Source organism: Panicum virgatum, chromosome 3N (assembly GCF_016808335.1).
Source record: "Panicum virgatum strain AP13 chromosome 3N, P.virgatum_v5, whole genome shotgun sequence".
NCBI lineage: Eukaryota > Viridiplantae > Streptophyta > Magnoliopsida > Poales > Poaceae > Panicum > Panicum virgatum.
In genome coordinates, this window is record NC_053147.1 from 34,368,298 (window position 1) to 34,383,425 (window position 15,128).

The 15,128-nt window shown below is 41.2% G+C and overlaps 1 protein-coding gene across 1 annotated transcript; it reads right to left on the reverse strand.

Annotated features, from left to right (window-relative positions):
* Positions 1 to 10,510: 10,510 nt before the first annotated feature.
* Positions 10,511 to 13,615, reverse strand: LOC120665802. The gene is made up of 4 exons (XM_039945481.1): positions 13,455 to 13,615; positions 13,151 to 13,215; positions 12,416 to 12,529; positions 10,511 to 10,914 (listed from the first exon to the last, which is right to left on the reverse strand). The coding sequence occupies exons 2-4, from the start codon at positions 13,193 to 13,195 to the stop codon at positions 10,801 to 10,803; spliced, it is 273 nt and encodes a 90-aa protein (XP_039801415.1). The 5' UTR covers positions 13,196 to 13,215; positions 13,455 to 13,615; the 3' UTR covers positions 10,511 to 10,800.
* Between the last annotated feature and the right edge of the window lie 1,513 nt (positions 13,616 to 15,128).

Sequence of the window (15,128 nt, forward strand, 5' to 3'; positions counted from 1 at the left end):
TGGGGATCTGGATGAAAAATGGGACGCTTAATTTTCATTATATGTATGCAACAGAGATGCTTACAGCAAAGGCACCAAACCCTAGGCAGCGGGAAGTGAGGGGGAAAAGCAAATCCGCCCCCAAGATGCGCCTCCCCAAGCTCCACTTACTCCTCTCGTTCCATTTTGCTACTCCCCTATAGGGATTGGGTGCTGCAGTGGGGATCAAGGGAGGTGCAGCCATGGGAGACGAGGAAGAAGAAAGGGATGAGAGAAAGAAACGAGAGAGAGAGCGGTTAGGAGGAGGGAGGTGGCGTGGGGGAGGAAGGAGGTGGGCTGGTTGGGCCTTTTCCCCGTCTAAAGGCTTCATCCTCTTTTTTTTTTTTGGGTGTTACACTAGCAACTCGTTTGTTACAATGCTGGTTAGCCGGGGCCTGAGGGTGTGCGAAGTAAATCTGGTGACGAAAGAACTCTGGCCATAGCTGCATTTGGCCGAAGTGTGTGCAAAAATAAAGCAGGGAAAGTATGAGCTAAAGTCTTTGATCCACACTAACGTCCAGAACGCTGTCATTTGGCCATTGCCAATAGATACTTTGGTCTCTTATCTGAAGGAGTTGTAGTTGCGCATATAGATCTTTCCAAATCGGAGTAATGGCCAGGGTCTAATCACCAGGGGCGGAGCCAGAGCTTAGATCAAGGGGGGGCTCATTTTATTCTTCTTCTTTCTCTCTTCTCTCTTTCATTTCTTCTTCCTCTCTACCCCTTCTTCCTCCTCTTCACTATGCCAAATTTCTTAGGAGAGCTTGGAGGGGGGTGCTCCAATGAACAACATGGGGTAGGGGGGGTTGCAGCCCCTGCCCCCACGCTGGCTACACCCCTACTCATCACCAAAATCAAAGTTGTCAGTCTATCCATAATTTTGAGGAAGCCATTCAATCAAGGTTGCAGAAGGAGGGCAATGAAATTTGAAAAAGGAACTTCTTAACTAAGCTTGTGTTTCTCTTAGCAAAATCTGGGACACCGAACCCTCCCTTGTTCTTTGGGAGACTGACCTCATCCCAAGCCACGTTGCTTTGACCTCCCCGGCAAGGAGTTGGTGCTCATCAGCTTTAAAAATAATTAATATGCCTATTGGAGAACTGGGCAAGGAGCACCAGGATTTATTGGATGTTTAAGGACACCTTCAGCAGCAGCATCTTATTGTTGCAGCACGTTAGCTACTAAATTAAAAAGGTAGGGAGTGAGCGGTCTCCTTGATGCAGTCCTTTCTATAAGTAAACCAATTTCCAGGAGTGCCATTAAGAAGAATGGCTGTCTGACTCGTGGTTGGAATGTTCTGAAGTCATTGTTGGAAAAATAGACAACTGTAAGTTTAAATTCCGAATTAGATTTATCATGACGAGAATTAAACCTAGCATGCATGACTCTAACATACTAGACAGTACGTATATCATAAACATGATCTCAGAAAATATGATTATGAAACAGATCTTATCACAAAATACGTACTGTGCGAGAGCCGCCGGGAAGACGAAAGGCGCAGACGAGACGAAGACGGTCCTTCGAACAGAGGGCAGCAACTGGCGTTGCAGACGATGGTACGCCGCAACTCCTGACTTGGACGGAGGACGAGCCGTGGCGAAGAAGATGAGCAATCGCGCTTAGCGCTTCCCAAAAACCTTATTCGCCCTCTCCCAGTGTAGGATCACAAGAGCGAGCGGTTCCGGAGACCTTCTCTCCCGTTCGCCGGTGCACGCCGGCGCTCGGGATGGAGAAGACTACGGTGGCGGCGCAGCAACGAAAGGAGGCAAAACCCTAACTCAGATTAGATTTTCTTATGAATTCCCAAACCTTGGGGACTCCACGTATAACGATCTATGGTGCACTTTTTCCATGAGGGAGGTGGTTCGTATTTAAAGGGAGAAAAACCCTCTACACCCTCATCTATTAGCAATACGGGACTAATAGATGGTATACCTCCTCTTAGCGCTAATGGGCCTTTGAGATTTATTAGGATTATTTATATGGGCCAAGCCCATAAATCTAACAATCCCCCACTAGATCTCAAATACCCATTTATAGATTTTGCATGTTTCTCACTACTGTTTATATACTAGTGTTTTAGTGAGGACTGTTAAGTTAAACTCTCACCTAGAACTCCAAGCTACACTTATCTACAACTTGAACAATAGACTACGCCTTGAATTGCAAGTTTGGTGCGAACAAGTTTCACTCAAAGTCATAACCAGTACATGGCTGCCAGTAGCCTTCTCCGCGGGTGGAGCATATACGTCGTACTCCCTGGTCTCTTCATGAGTTTACTAGAGATCACCCAAATCACACAGACTGCGACATTAGACAGTCAGACTCATATAGGTGTGTTCTTTCAAGAATACTCTGTAGGACAGCACCTTTGCTCATTAGAGCCAACAGAAACACATTAAGGCAAATAGCCAACCTGCCTTACAGCAACTAAGAGTATTGCATCTTTTCTTAGAAAGTGTTTAACCATTACTCTCCTCAGTTCACCATCAGCTTGTTCTCCCCAAGTCCTAATTCACGGGATCTCCGATCACATAGGTTGGGTTACCACTGTGGCAACTTATACGGGTCTCATACCCATCTCCCTTGATGCACTATCTATCACATTCCGTGATAATCCTTTTGTAAAGGGATCTGCCAGGTTTTGTCTGTTTGAATATAAGTCACACTTATCACTCCGGAGTTTCTCAACTTCCTGATAGACTTCAGTCGTCTTTTAACATGTCTTGATGACTTTGCATTATCCTTAGCACTGTTCACTTTGACTATCACCGTTTGATTGTCACAGTTCATAAGGATGGCCGGCACTGGTTTCTCAACCACAGGCAAGTCCATCAAGAGCTCACGCAGCCACTATGCCTCAACAGTGGCTGTGTCCAAAGCAATAAGTTCTGCTTCCATGGTTGACCGCGTCAAAATGGTCTGTTTGCAAGACCTCCATGATATCGCACCACCTCCAAGGGTAGACACATACCCACTCGTGGCATATAGCTCATCAGCGTCAGATATCCAGTTTGAATCACTATATCCCTCAAGCACAGCAGGGTGCCCAGAATAGTAAATCTCATATCTCATAGTACCTGCTAGATAGCGCATAGCCCTTTCAAGTGCATGCCAATGATCAGTACCCGGGTTTGATATGAACCTGCTCAATTTGCTCACAGCAAAAGATATGTCGGGTCTCGTTGCGCTAGCTAAGTACATGAGTGAACCAATAATCTGCGAATATCTCAGTTGATCTTTGGTAATTTTCCTGTTCTTTCTCAACATCACACTAGGGTCATAAGGTGTTGGAGAAGGCTTGCTGTCGATATAGTCAAAACGGCTCAAGACCTTTTCCACATAATGGGATTGTGAAAGAGTAATCCCATTCTCAACCTTAATAAGCTTGATGTTAAGGATAACATCAGTTTCTCCTAGATCCTTCATATCAAAGCTCTTTGAAAGAAAGGACTTGACCCCATTGATCACATCAATGTTTGTGCCAAAGATCAGTATGTCGTCCACATACAAGCATAATATCACTCCTCCACCCCCACCATAGCGATAGTACACACATCTATCAGCCTCATTAATGACAAAGCCCGCAAAAGTTAAAGTTCTGTTGAACTTCTCATGCCATTGCGTAGGTGCTTGTTTCAACCCATACAAACACTTCAAAAGCTTACACACCTTGTTTTCTTGACCTTTCATTACAAATCCATCAGGCAGATCCATGTAGATCTCCTCATCCAACTCTCTATTTAGGAAAGTTGTCTTAACATTCATCTGATGAATGATAAGACCATATGAGGCAGCCAAGGAAATTAATGCTCGAATAGTGGTCAATCTAGCGACAGGTGAATAAGTATCAAAGAAGTCTTCGCCTTCCTTTTGTGTGTACCCTTTAGCAACAAGCCGAGCCTTGTACTTGTCAATAGTACCGTCAGGCTTAAGCTTTTTCTTGAATATCCACTTACATCCTACTGGCTTGCAATCATATGGTCGTTCAGTGAGCTCCCATGTTCCATTAGAAAGAATTGAGTCCATCTCACTTTGGACTGCTTCTTTCCAATCATCTGCATCTAAAGATGCATATGCCTCTGCAATGGACGTGGGAGTATTGTCCACAAGGTACACAGTGAAATCGTCACCAAAGGATTTTACAATCCTTTGTCTCTTGCTCCTTCTAGGAGCTTCACTGACATCCTACTCTAGGACATGTTCATGTTCATCGGATTGTTCAGAAGACTCGATAGGTACTACAAGTTGAGGAGTTATCTCTGTCGAAAATCTAGAATTGTTATGCATATCTTTCATAGGAAAAATATTCTCAAAAAATGTTGCATCACGAGATTCCATAATAGTATCAACATGCACATCTGGTATCTCAGATTTAACCACTAAGAATCTATAAGCAATGCTCCTCTGAACATATCCTAGAAAGAAACAATCCACTGTCTTAGGTCCCAACTTGCGCTTCTTTGGAATAGGCACATTAACTTTCACTGAGCACCCCCACGTGCGCAAATAAGAAAGTGATGGTTTTCTCCCATTCCACATCTCATATGGAGTTTGATCTTGATTCTTGTTTGGAACTTTATTCAAGACATGACACGAAGTCAATACAGCCTCCCCCACCATGCCTTAGAAAGACCAGCTGTGTCTAACATAGAGTTAACCAAGTCAGTAACCGTGCAGTTTTTCCTCTCGGCAATCCCGTTTGATTCGGGAGAATAGGGAGGCGTCCTCTCATGAATAATTCCATGCTCCTCACAGAATTCATCAAATTTTTTGGGAAAATACTTGCCACCACGATCTGACCTTAGACGCTTGATCTTTCTCTCTAGTTGATTCTCAACTTCAGCTTTATATATTTTAAAGTAGTCTAACGTTTTGTCCTTAGTTCGCAACAAATAAACATAGCAAAATCTAGTCGCATCGTCAATTAATGTCATGAAGTATCTTTTCCCACCTTTTGTCAACACACCATTCATCTCACATAGATCATAATGTATGAGTTCTAGAGGTGCCAAGTGTCTCTCCTCAGCAGCCTTGTGAGGCTTCCGAGGTTGCTTTGATTGCACACAACTATGGCACTTAGAACCTTTAGCAATGGTGAATTTCGGAATTAAACACATGCTGGAAAGCCGAGACATTAAACCAAAATTAACATGAAATAAACGTGAATGCCAAACACTCGCATCATCGCTAACGTTGCCACAAATATGGTCCACCGACTTATTACAAAATTCAGCAAGAGAAAAGCGGAACAAGCCTCCGCAATCATAGCCTTTACCAACGAATTGTCCATGTTTCGACACGACAAATTTATTGGACTCTAACACTACCTTAAACCCGTCCTTGCATAGGACTGACCCGCTGACCAGATTCTTGTTGATAGTGGGCACATGCTGCACGTTCCTCAGCTGCACGATCTTTCCCGAAGTAAACTTCAGATCTACCGTGCCAACAACATGAACAAAAGCATGTGAACCGTTCCCCATCAGCACGGAGAAGTCCAGGACGGTCTGGTAAGAAGAAAACATAGAGATGTCAGCACACACATGAACATTAGCACCCGTATCAAGCCACCAACTCGTGGATTGAAAAACTGAAAGAACTGTAGGTAAATTACCGTACCCATCTCCAGTGTTGCTTATGGTCACCATGTTGACATTCTTGGACTCATTTGCTTTCTTGGCCCTGCGGTCTGCCCGATCTAGGCACTCCTTGGAGAAGTGTCCAAGCTTACCACATGCATAGCACTTTTCCGAAGCCTTGTTCTTCTTCTTCTTGAAGGTAGTGGTCTTGTTAGGCTTGTTGTTCCCTTTGTTCTTGCCATGTGGGAACTTTTGGACCAGGTTGGCGCTGGACTGGCCTTGATCTCCTTTCTCATGCACGTCCTTCTTTTGAGCCTTCTTCTCAACATTAAGAGTCGCTATCAAATTTTCAACTAATATCTCATGTCTCTTGTGTTTCAGAGTTGTGGCGAAGTTCCTCCACTGGGAAGGCACCTTTACAATAATGCATCCAGCCACAAACTTATCGGGAATAGGACAATTAAGGAGATCAAGATCCTTGACAATGCACTGCACCTCATGCGCCTGTTCCACCACAGAACGGTTATTCACCATCCTGTAGTCATGGAAACTCTCCATGAGGTACAGTTCATTGCCCGCATCTGTTGCATCATACTTAGCAACCAGAGCATCCCACAGTGTCTTCGCCTCTGTCTCATCAATGTACACACGAATTAATCCGTCTGACAGATTGATAATGATACATCCGACAAAGAGATTATTGGCCTCATCGTACTTCTTCTGCTCTTCAGCAGTAAGTAAGCCCTCAGGCTTGCCAAGTCTCATGTCCCAGATGTGCATAGCAGTAAACCAGAGGCGAACCTTGGACTTCCAGATCTTAAAGTTCATGCCAGTAAACTTTTCTGGCCTCAGTGACTCAGCGAAACCAGCCATTGTTAAATCAACAGATTGCCTATATTAAGATTTTTGGATTGTTGGAAAAATAGACAGCTGTAAGTTTAAATTCCGAACTAGATTTATCATGACGAGAATTAAACCTAGCATGCATGACTCTAACATACTAGACAGTACGTATATCATAAACATGATCTCAGAAAACATGATTATGAAACAGATCTGATCACAAAATACGTACTGTGCGGGAGCCGCCGGGAAGACGAAAGGCGCAGACGAGACGAAGACGGTCCTTCGAACGGAGGGCAGCAACCGGCGTTGCAGACGACGGTACGCCGCAGCTCCTGACTTGGACGGAGGACGAGCCGTGGCGAAGAAGATGAGCAGTCGCGCTTAGCACTTCCCAAAAACCTTATTCGCCCTCTCCCGGTGCAGGATCACAAGAGCGAGTGGTTCCGGAGACCTGCTCTCCCGTTCGCCGGTGCACGCCGGCGCTCGGGATGGAGAAGACTACGGTGGCGGCGCAGCAACGAGAGGAGACAAAACCCTAACTCAGATTAGATCTTCTTATGAATTCCCAAACCTTGGGGACTACACGTATAACGATCTATGGTGCACTTTTTCCATGAGGGAGGTGGTCCGTATTTAAAGGGAGAAAAACCCCCTACACCCTCATCCATTAGCAATACGGGACTAATAGATGGTGTACTCCTCTTAGCGCTAATGGACTTTTAAAATTTATTAGTTTTATTTATATGGGCCAAGCCCATAAATCTAACAGTCATTGTATCCTTCGAGGATAGCATCGAGTGCTGACCATTTAATTGAATCAAAAGCTTTACGAAAGTCGAGCTTTAATTGAATCAAAAACTTTACGAAAGTCGAGCTTTAGAGGAACAGCAGGGATGTGTCAGTTTGTGACAAGTTTGAACTATCTCGGCTGCATAAATGAAACTTTCAGAGATACTTCGGCTCTTGATGAAGCCCGTTTGATCTGGGTGGATTGTGATTAATTCCATACCACCCCATGCCTCCATCACATGATACTAACTCTTGGAGGCAGCATAGTGAAACAACTATTCCGTTTCTTTTCTTTTTTTTATCACTCCTTTCTAGCAATTTGGGCCTGAAAGGCTGAAACCAACCCGTATCTGCAGTCCAGTAGAACACCTTCGAGGCCCGCATTTGTGACACTAACCTATGTTCTGACTTCAGAATCCTTTGTTTAGTTGCCCTGCGAGAAAAAAAAAATCGGATTTTAAACCATCAGCAGTAAAATGTTGCAAGGGAATCGATAGGTCAAGTACCAGTCCAGGTATAATAAGTCCATGCCATCCTTCTTTAATTAATGGTAGCAATTTAAGGTTATTTATAAATGACATATAATACTTTAATTCGAATTCGCAAGTAGCATCCCAAAATTAGCATTACTTTTTTACATTTTCATTTGAATACGAGTACAGATCTGGGTATTTTTATTATAAATAAATTCTGATTGAGGTCCAGATTCTGTTGACACGCTGTGTTTTGTTACAGGTTGCACCAGGTCCTTCCGCTTTGGAAAGGTTCAACGAAATTGTGCAGCTGGCAACATCCAAGGAAATCGTCCTTTTTTTAGACTATACGATGGCACTTTGTCGCCAATTGTAAATGATCCAGACAGGGCATATATCTCTGATGAGGTAAAATGATGATGAGTTGAACATTCGTCAGGCTCAGTAGTAGCTGTTACTTTCATCTAACGTCTTGCTTAATGAAATCATCAGATGCGCGACATTGCAGGACGTCGCCAGATGTTTCAAAACATCGATCGTCAGCGGGAGGGCGCATGCAAAGGTGAGCAATTTATTTGTTTTTTTTCTTTTGGAAAGTACAATTCATTGGTTTTACTTTGAGGTGGGCTAGAGTTTAGATAAGATTTAAAAGCTTTAGCAAAAGTATAAGGGCTAATATGTGCTAAAGTTTAGTATCCAACTTTAGCCCATCTAAATAGGATCTTAGACAATCCACAGGTTGTAATGCAATTTATTTTGAGGTGGGATAAAGTTTAGAAAAGATTTAGAAGCTTTAGCAAAAGTATAAGGGCTAATATGTGCTCAAGTTAGTATCCAACTTTAGCCCATCACAAAAACCTGCCTCATATTTAACTTGTCGCAATCATATTTTACTTTACGTGCTCTTTATCCGATTTCCTTTTAACCCTGCCTCATATTTAACTTTGTATCGTAGGTGCTCAAATTTAATTTGTTGGTATCGACAAGATCAACTACGTGGGAAGCCATTAAATTGTCCACGGCCACTGCAAGTACCAGCAGCGACGTACTAAGCAATTTTTATTGTTTGTTTTGTTATTTCTATCAGTTTGATCTATAAATTCGTTGATATGTGAACTTGTATATTTACCTTAGCATGAAGAACGTGGTTCCTACCAGCCTGCAGCGGAGCACCTAGCGGCAATCACCAAGGTATAGAGAATATATCTGTCAAAAGCAATGTTCAAACTATTCTATGGAATTGAATTCTAACAAATACTTGTTCTGTTGCGTGAACTAAAGAAATAGATGGTGCAGGTGTCGAGAACAACAAGTACTGCATGTATGTCCACTTTAGAAATGTAGCAACAGAGCAAGGGCGGAGCCAGAGTTTGGACCAGGGGGAGCTTATTTTCTTCCTCTTCCTTCTCTCTTCTCTCTTTTTCTTCTTATTCATCTTTTCTCCTTCTTCCTCCTCTACACTATGCCAAAATTTCTTAGAGAGGCTTGTGGGGGCTCCAATGGACAACATGGGGGTAGGGGGGCTGGAGCCCCCCTGCCCTCACGCTGGCTCCGCCCCTGGTAACTTATATTCTATTTTGCTTGCAATTTTCCTGCTTCATGTCATCATGTGAATTGCAAAAAATATATAATAAAAGTAATGAATATCTTCTTCTCTATTGTTTGCAGGATCACCTTCGTGTACGAAAGATCGTGGAGGAAGTCTTGCAAACAAAGGGGGTTGGTCTTAAGATGACTGAAGGACGTAAGGTGTGTTTTTCTTTCCTAGTCAACTTTAATTATAATTGCATTTTACCTATTGAATATGGATATTTCAAAATGATACTCGTAGATTCATATCAAACATAATTTTGTTATGGTACAAATATATTACAACGAAAACTATAAAATGTATATCTTGGCGTAGTGCTGAGGTCCTACATGTCACTATTTGCAACTAAAAGGAGTATATTTGTGTGATTTCTATACTAGTTTGCTTTTGCTATTGCAAAGTTTACGAGGTTCGTCCACCAACCTGTTGGAACAAAGGGGATGTTGTCTTGCACCTCCTTGAGCACCTTAGGCTAGGCGACCTAGCAAAAGTATTCCCTATTTGCATAGGTTATGACAGGACCAATGCAGATACTTTCGAGGTATGTTTTTGGACAACCTGCACCACTAAATAACATAACCTTTTTGACAAGATTTCTTAATTTGTTATTTAGGGGTATTTCTTAATTTGTTGGTTATTATTTAGGCGCTCCGTGAAAAAAAAAAACCAGTGGGGTTGGAATTATAGTTTCAGAGGCCACTAGGGAGACCCACGCCTTCTACACACTCCCAGGTAATTTCTCTAATCCACATCTATGCATTTGTAATCCTTGTATCACATGTAACACTCGCGGTTGAAATTCTCAGGTCATGAAGTTCCTTAAGCTTCTGGTAAGAGGGAAGAGGGAAATAGAAAGTACAACAGCTTGATTGCCACGCAATGTGTGTGATGAAACTATGTGTGAGTGTGAGATCGAACTGTGCGTGATGTAATTATGTGTGAGAGCGAGCTATGTGTGTGATCGAATTATGAACCAATGTGTATGCTACTAGGGTGCTTTGAACTGTGTTATGGAACTATGAATTATGTGTTGGATGAACTTTACGTGAATGCTTTGAACTTATTCGTGTTGGATGAACCTTGGCCGAATTAACTTATATTACATGTGCTTTGAACTTCTCTAATTCAAGTCAATGATACTTATTCATCTAAGGTTTTACAATTGTGAGATGAAATTTGGAGAGAAGGTTCCTGTTGCGCCAAGTCTGTCCCCTGCAACCCCAACCCACCACCCAAACTGGTCCGGGTATTGTTGGTTCCATTCATCACAAACATCACCTAGCAGACTGTCATAACACAACAGAAGACAAAGTGGCAGAACAGCAGGGCATCAGGACGACCAATGTTCCATCTGCAGTGTCACAAGACCAAATTCTAGGTAACGATGTGATACTAACATATTTACATTCTTATGATACAAGTAGGCTTCATCATCTGAACATCATTTTCTTCTCCGTGCACAAGAAACAGCAGATCAGAACTGGATAATTTAATAAGCTTAGGAGATTTCGGTTTTCATTGTTCCAGAGGACGATGGTTCAACGCTGGAATCCGGTGAGGCAGCAGGCTGTGGAGGCTCCTTTTTCAAGGAAGTGGGCATTCCAGAAACTTCCTGAAGAAAAGAGAGATCAAATGAATGTAAATTAGCATCGTATAGGAGCCTTATGGACACAAAGCTTCAAGAACAGAATTGCATCATAAAGTGAAAAGAATCACAGCATGGATCGCATCTTATTATTTATCCAAACAGATTGCACAAGCATCACAAACTGTATATTGTATACCCCAGACATTGTGCTAAACCTGTGCAGTTTGGAACACCCAAATCATCATGCAGTTTACGAACTATCCAGTCACTGATGTGCAGACACTAAATGCGCACACTTCACCTTATGCCCTATAAATTGTGGAACTTCCATATCAAAGACATGTAAGCCAAAACACACAAATATGACACTAATACTACCCTGTTTCATTTGAATCCTCTCATTCGAGTTTATATGCACTAGACATTTAAGTTACTAGATACGGTGCCACAAGTGTGTTCATAAGGATAGCCCTCTTTTGCAGTGTGTCAGATGAACAAGGTCATCATTTCAGAGTTTTTTTTCTGACAAAGTGGTGATAAAAGCATAAACCTAAAAATCCAGTCTCTTCTTTCTTATTATTTTTAAGACTCAACCTTAATATATGCTGAGGTATAACTGCACTTGAGTTTGAGAAAGTTAGATCAACAGACATATCAGTTAATTTTGTCCCCCAAGAGTGCAAGGGATCTTACAAAGGGCAACCATTTGCGGATAATAGAACAACATAAAAGCCACTGATGTGATACTAACAATTCAAAGCAAGTAGGAAGGAATGTTTCATCGAGAAATTGAATCAGGCAAGAACCTGGTTGATAATGTCACGGCATGGCCGTGACAAATAGGAAAACAGAATAAAGCATACCAAAAGTCAACGAACTTGTCATATAGGATCACATATGTCATGAAACTCCTAAAACCCCTCTTGATGTCACTTAAAACAAATATTAATAAGATGTTATCTGTAGATTTTTTACCTCTCAACTTAGAGGAGCCAGCTGATTTTGTGAAATTACTACTGGTTGCAACAAGTGAACATTCAAGAGTAGTTATTGCTTAGGATCAGAAGGAGATGGTGAGAATAATGGGAATAGTAAATAATAGTTCAAAGCCATAGCAAAAAAAAAATCATCTATTCAACTGATTCTTGTACAGATTTTTTTACAAATTATAGACCCATCACTGCGCAACCAAACATTCTTGTACAGATTTTTTTACAAATTATAGACCCATCACTGCACAACCAAACAGTTGAGTGGGGAAGACAAAGCAAACCATGTTAAAACATAGGCCTACTCTGGTGAAAAACATCTCAACTTTAGTATTTTAAAAAAATAAAGTGCACTGGCACCAGCAAATGTTAAACAGAAAATAAGATGGAAACTAACTAGAACAAAGCATTTATCTGCTCAGGGAGCAGTTCTTCAAAACAAAAAATATATATATATATGATCAATGCACAAAGATGGATGAATTACAAGGTCAACCATGATAAAAGGATAGATGAATCCCATATAACACATTTACCTTCATAAGATGCAACCTGAGATCAGTAGGGCGAATGTCCTCACCAATGCAGACCATAACAAACTGTGAATAGTGGAAAAGAACATCTGCAGCAGCTTGCTTCTTTTGTTCAGTCTGCAACACATCACTCATTATTAGAGCACATACAATCACAATTCAGAGTAAATTTAGATCTATACAGATGTGACAAAAAAAAATACTGTTACTTTGTGGATGGGGTCGCATATTCTACCCAACCCCGTAATTCTGCTGCCACATGATTCTACATCATGGTCTATTTCACACTGCTCTGTAACTCAAGCAAATAGGTGTTCATAATTCTTCTGTACATTCTTTCTTTTGCAGACTATGATTCTATGAATCCTCCAAATAAAATGTGTTGACAATTGATAAGTTTTTCATTCTGCTAATCACACCCAAAGAATGGTAAGAAGCTACTAAACTTTGTCAGAACAATTGTACTCTAGGAATTAATAGTAATACATGAAGTCATCTATCAACAATTCCACCTAGCTAGAAGCAAAAAAAAAAAAGGTGAACTCATCCAACAACAAAAGTTAACCAACTTCTGCTTGACTGCCTAAGTAATTTACACTATAGTGAAAATGTCATTTATTCATCCACTTACTAGCAATTGGTCAGTAAAGCCACACCTCCACACATTTCCAAATTAGTATATGTGATCCTACAGAAAATAGAAAACAGAGCAACAGCTGTAACTCATTTCTTCCCTACCTCATAGTCATCCTCGGAGGCCATGGAAGTGCTCCGCGCAGCCATTCTTAATATATCCTCACACTCTGACAAGAGTAGAAGGGAGCGGATTAGGCAAGTGCCGGCCTAACGTGTGGCGTGGGGATTCACCTCAGGGGCGGACCGACATGGGTGTACACATGTACACCCGATAATTTTTGCAAACGAAATCGAAGCTAGTAGGTAATATATTTTAACTGGATTCAGATCCGAATACAAATAGTTTTGTTAGGGTTCGGGGTGCTCCGTCTCGCACAACAGAAGGAAAGAGAAGGGGCGGCCATACCTGGTGGATGCCCGGCGCCGGCAAAGGGCTGGGTGAAGACGTGATAAATGGCGCCGCCGCTCGCCCAGCCGTCGCTGCCAGAGGGAAGGAAGAGCAAGGGAGGATAGGGTTCGAGAGAAGGGAAAGGCGAGGAGATCTGAGGCACTGAGCCGTGAGCCGTGAGCCGTGAGCCGTGAGCCATGAGCGGGAGGGCTGCCAATGAGCCGAGCTCGAGCGAGCCTGACACCTTAAACTGAAGTGTCCCGAGCCGAGGCCGATCTGAGCCTGAGATGTTCTTAATTATTATTCACACCATATCCATAGCACCAATATTATAGATAAGAAGAAATATGTATAAGCGATCAATGAATAAATAGTAAGATAAGCTGAAAAACACATACCTGAATATCTAGTCTTATTATTTTATATTTTTTTAGCTCAGGGCGACACAGCAGCTCGCTAGCTAATGGAATGCTTTAGCCTCCAGCTATATTACTTTAGTTTTGAATGGTTGAAAATTTAGTAGAAGTAATGAAGATGCATGCACATACCATGCAAATAGAAATACTCGAACTTCATCGAATAGCTCGATCTCAGATCCTTGGAGCTCATGAACTCTAGGTTAGACCCATGCTCAACTTGTTTGATAGTATATAAATTGAGATTTTAGCAAATTAAATTTAAATAGCTTTGCGAGTCTTGAGCTTTTCTGATAGCCCTACTGAACGATAGGGGTGAACCGTGGATTCCCAGCAAGTATAAATCAGCTAGTCGTGATACATTTTATTTCTTTACCTCTCTTTCTTCTTTTCTTATAATACTATCTTTTCTTTTTAGTATAATAGATAAAATGATAAAATTAGTTGATCATATTTTTAATAATACTCTATTTGGCTACATAAAATATGCTATAGCAATTGAATTGACTCTCCTCTAATCATTATCGTACTGGGCCAATCTTTTGAATATTAACTATTGATCCGAATCTTAAATAGGTACACCCAATATGAAACTTTAGCAAATAAAGTGAGAAAATAACATTCCATATAAATACTAATCAGCAAAATTTCTACAAGTGAAAAGTCACATATATATATCAAGCAAATTAGGGAGCCATCTATATTCTCCAACTTGACTTTAGACGGTGGCTTAAGAAATGCAACTAAGAAAAATAATGATACGATAGTATAGAGCAACCATTTGATTTAATACTTATAATAGATTTTATACTTATAATAGATGATATTTCGATTGATGGCATCAAAAATATTGAAAAGATTGACGTCTTATGATCCACCATTTGAAACATCTTGTTGGTATTGATCATTTTTAGCATAGTGGTTTGCAACAAAATGTATGTGTTCTTAAAATAGAGTATAGAAAGTTATATTATATTAACTTTAACCATACAATTTTATGACCTCTAACATATCAAATAATATTTCTACCTATTTCTAGAAAGAACAAACTATGTCCTTAGTTTGTTATTAATTTTGGTCATTAAATGTTTCACCAGATAAAGAATTGAAAGTGGACGGAGAGTTCACCTCTAGGTTGTAGTAACCTCCGACTTGACATCGAGGTTGACTTATATACTTTATAGACAAATAATTTGCAAGAGAGGAAGTGAAAGATCATGAGCAGGACCAAGTACACAGCGCCATAAATATGGAGGCGACATTTACAAGGTAACCA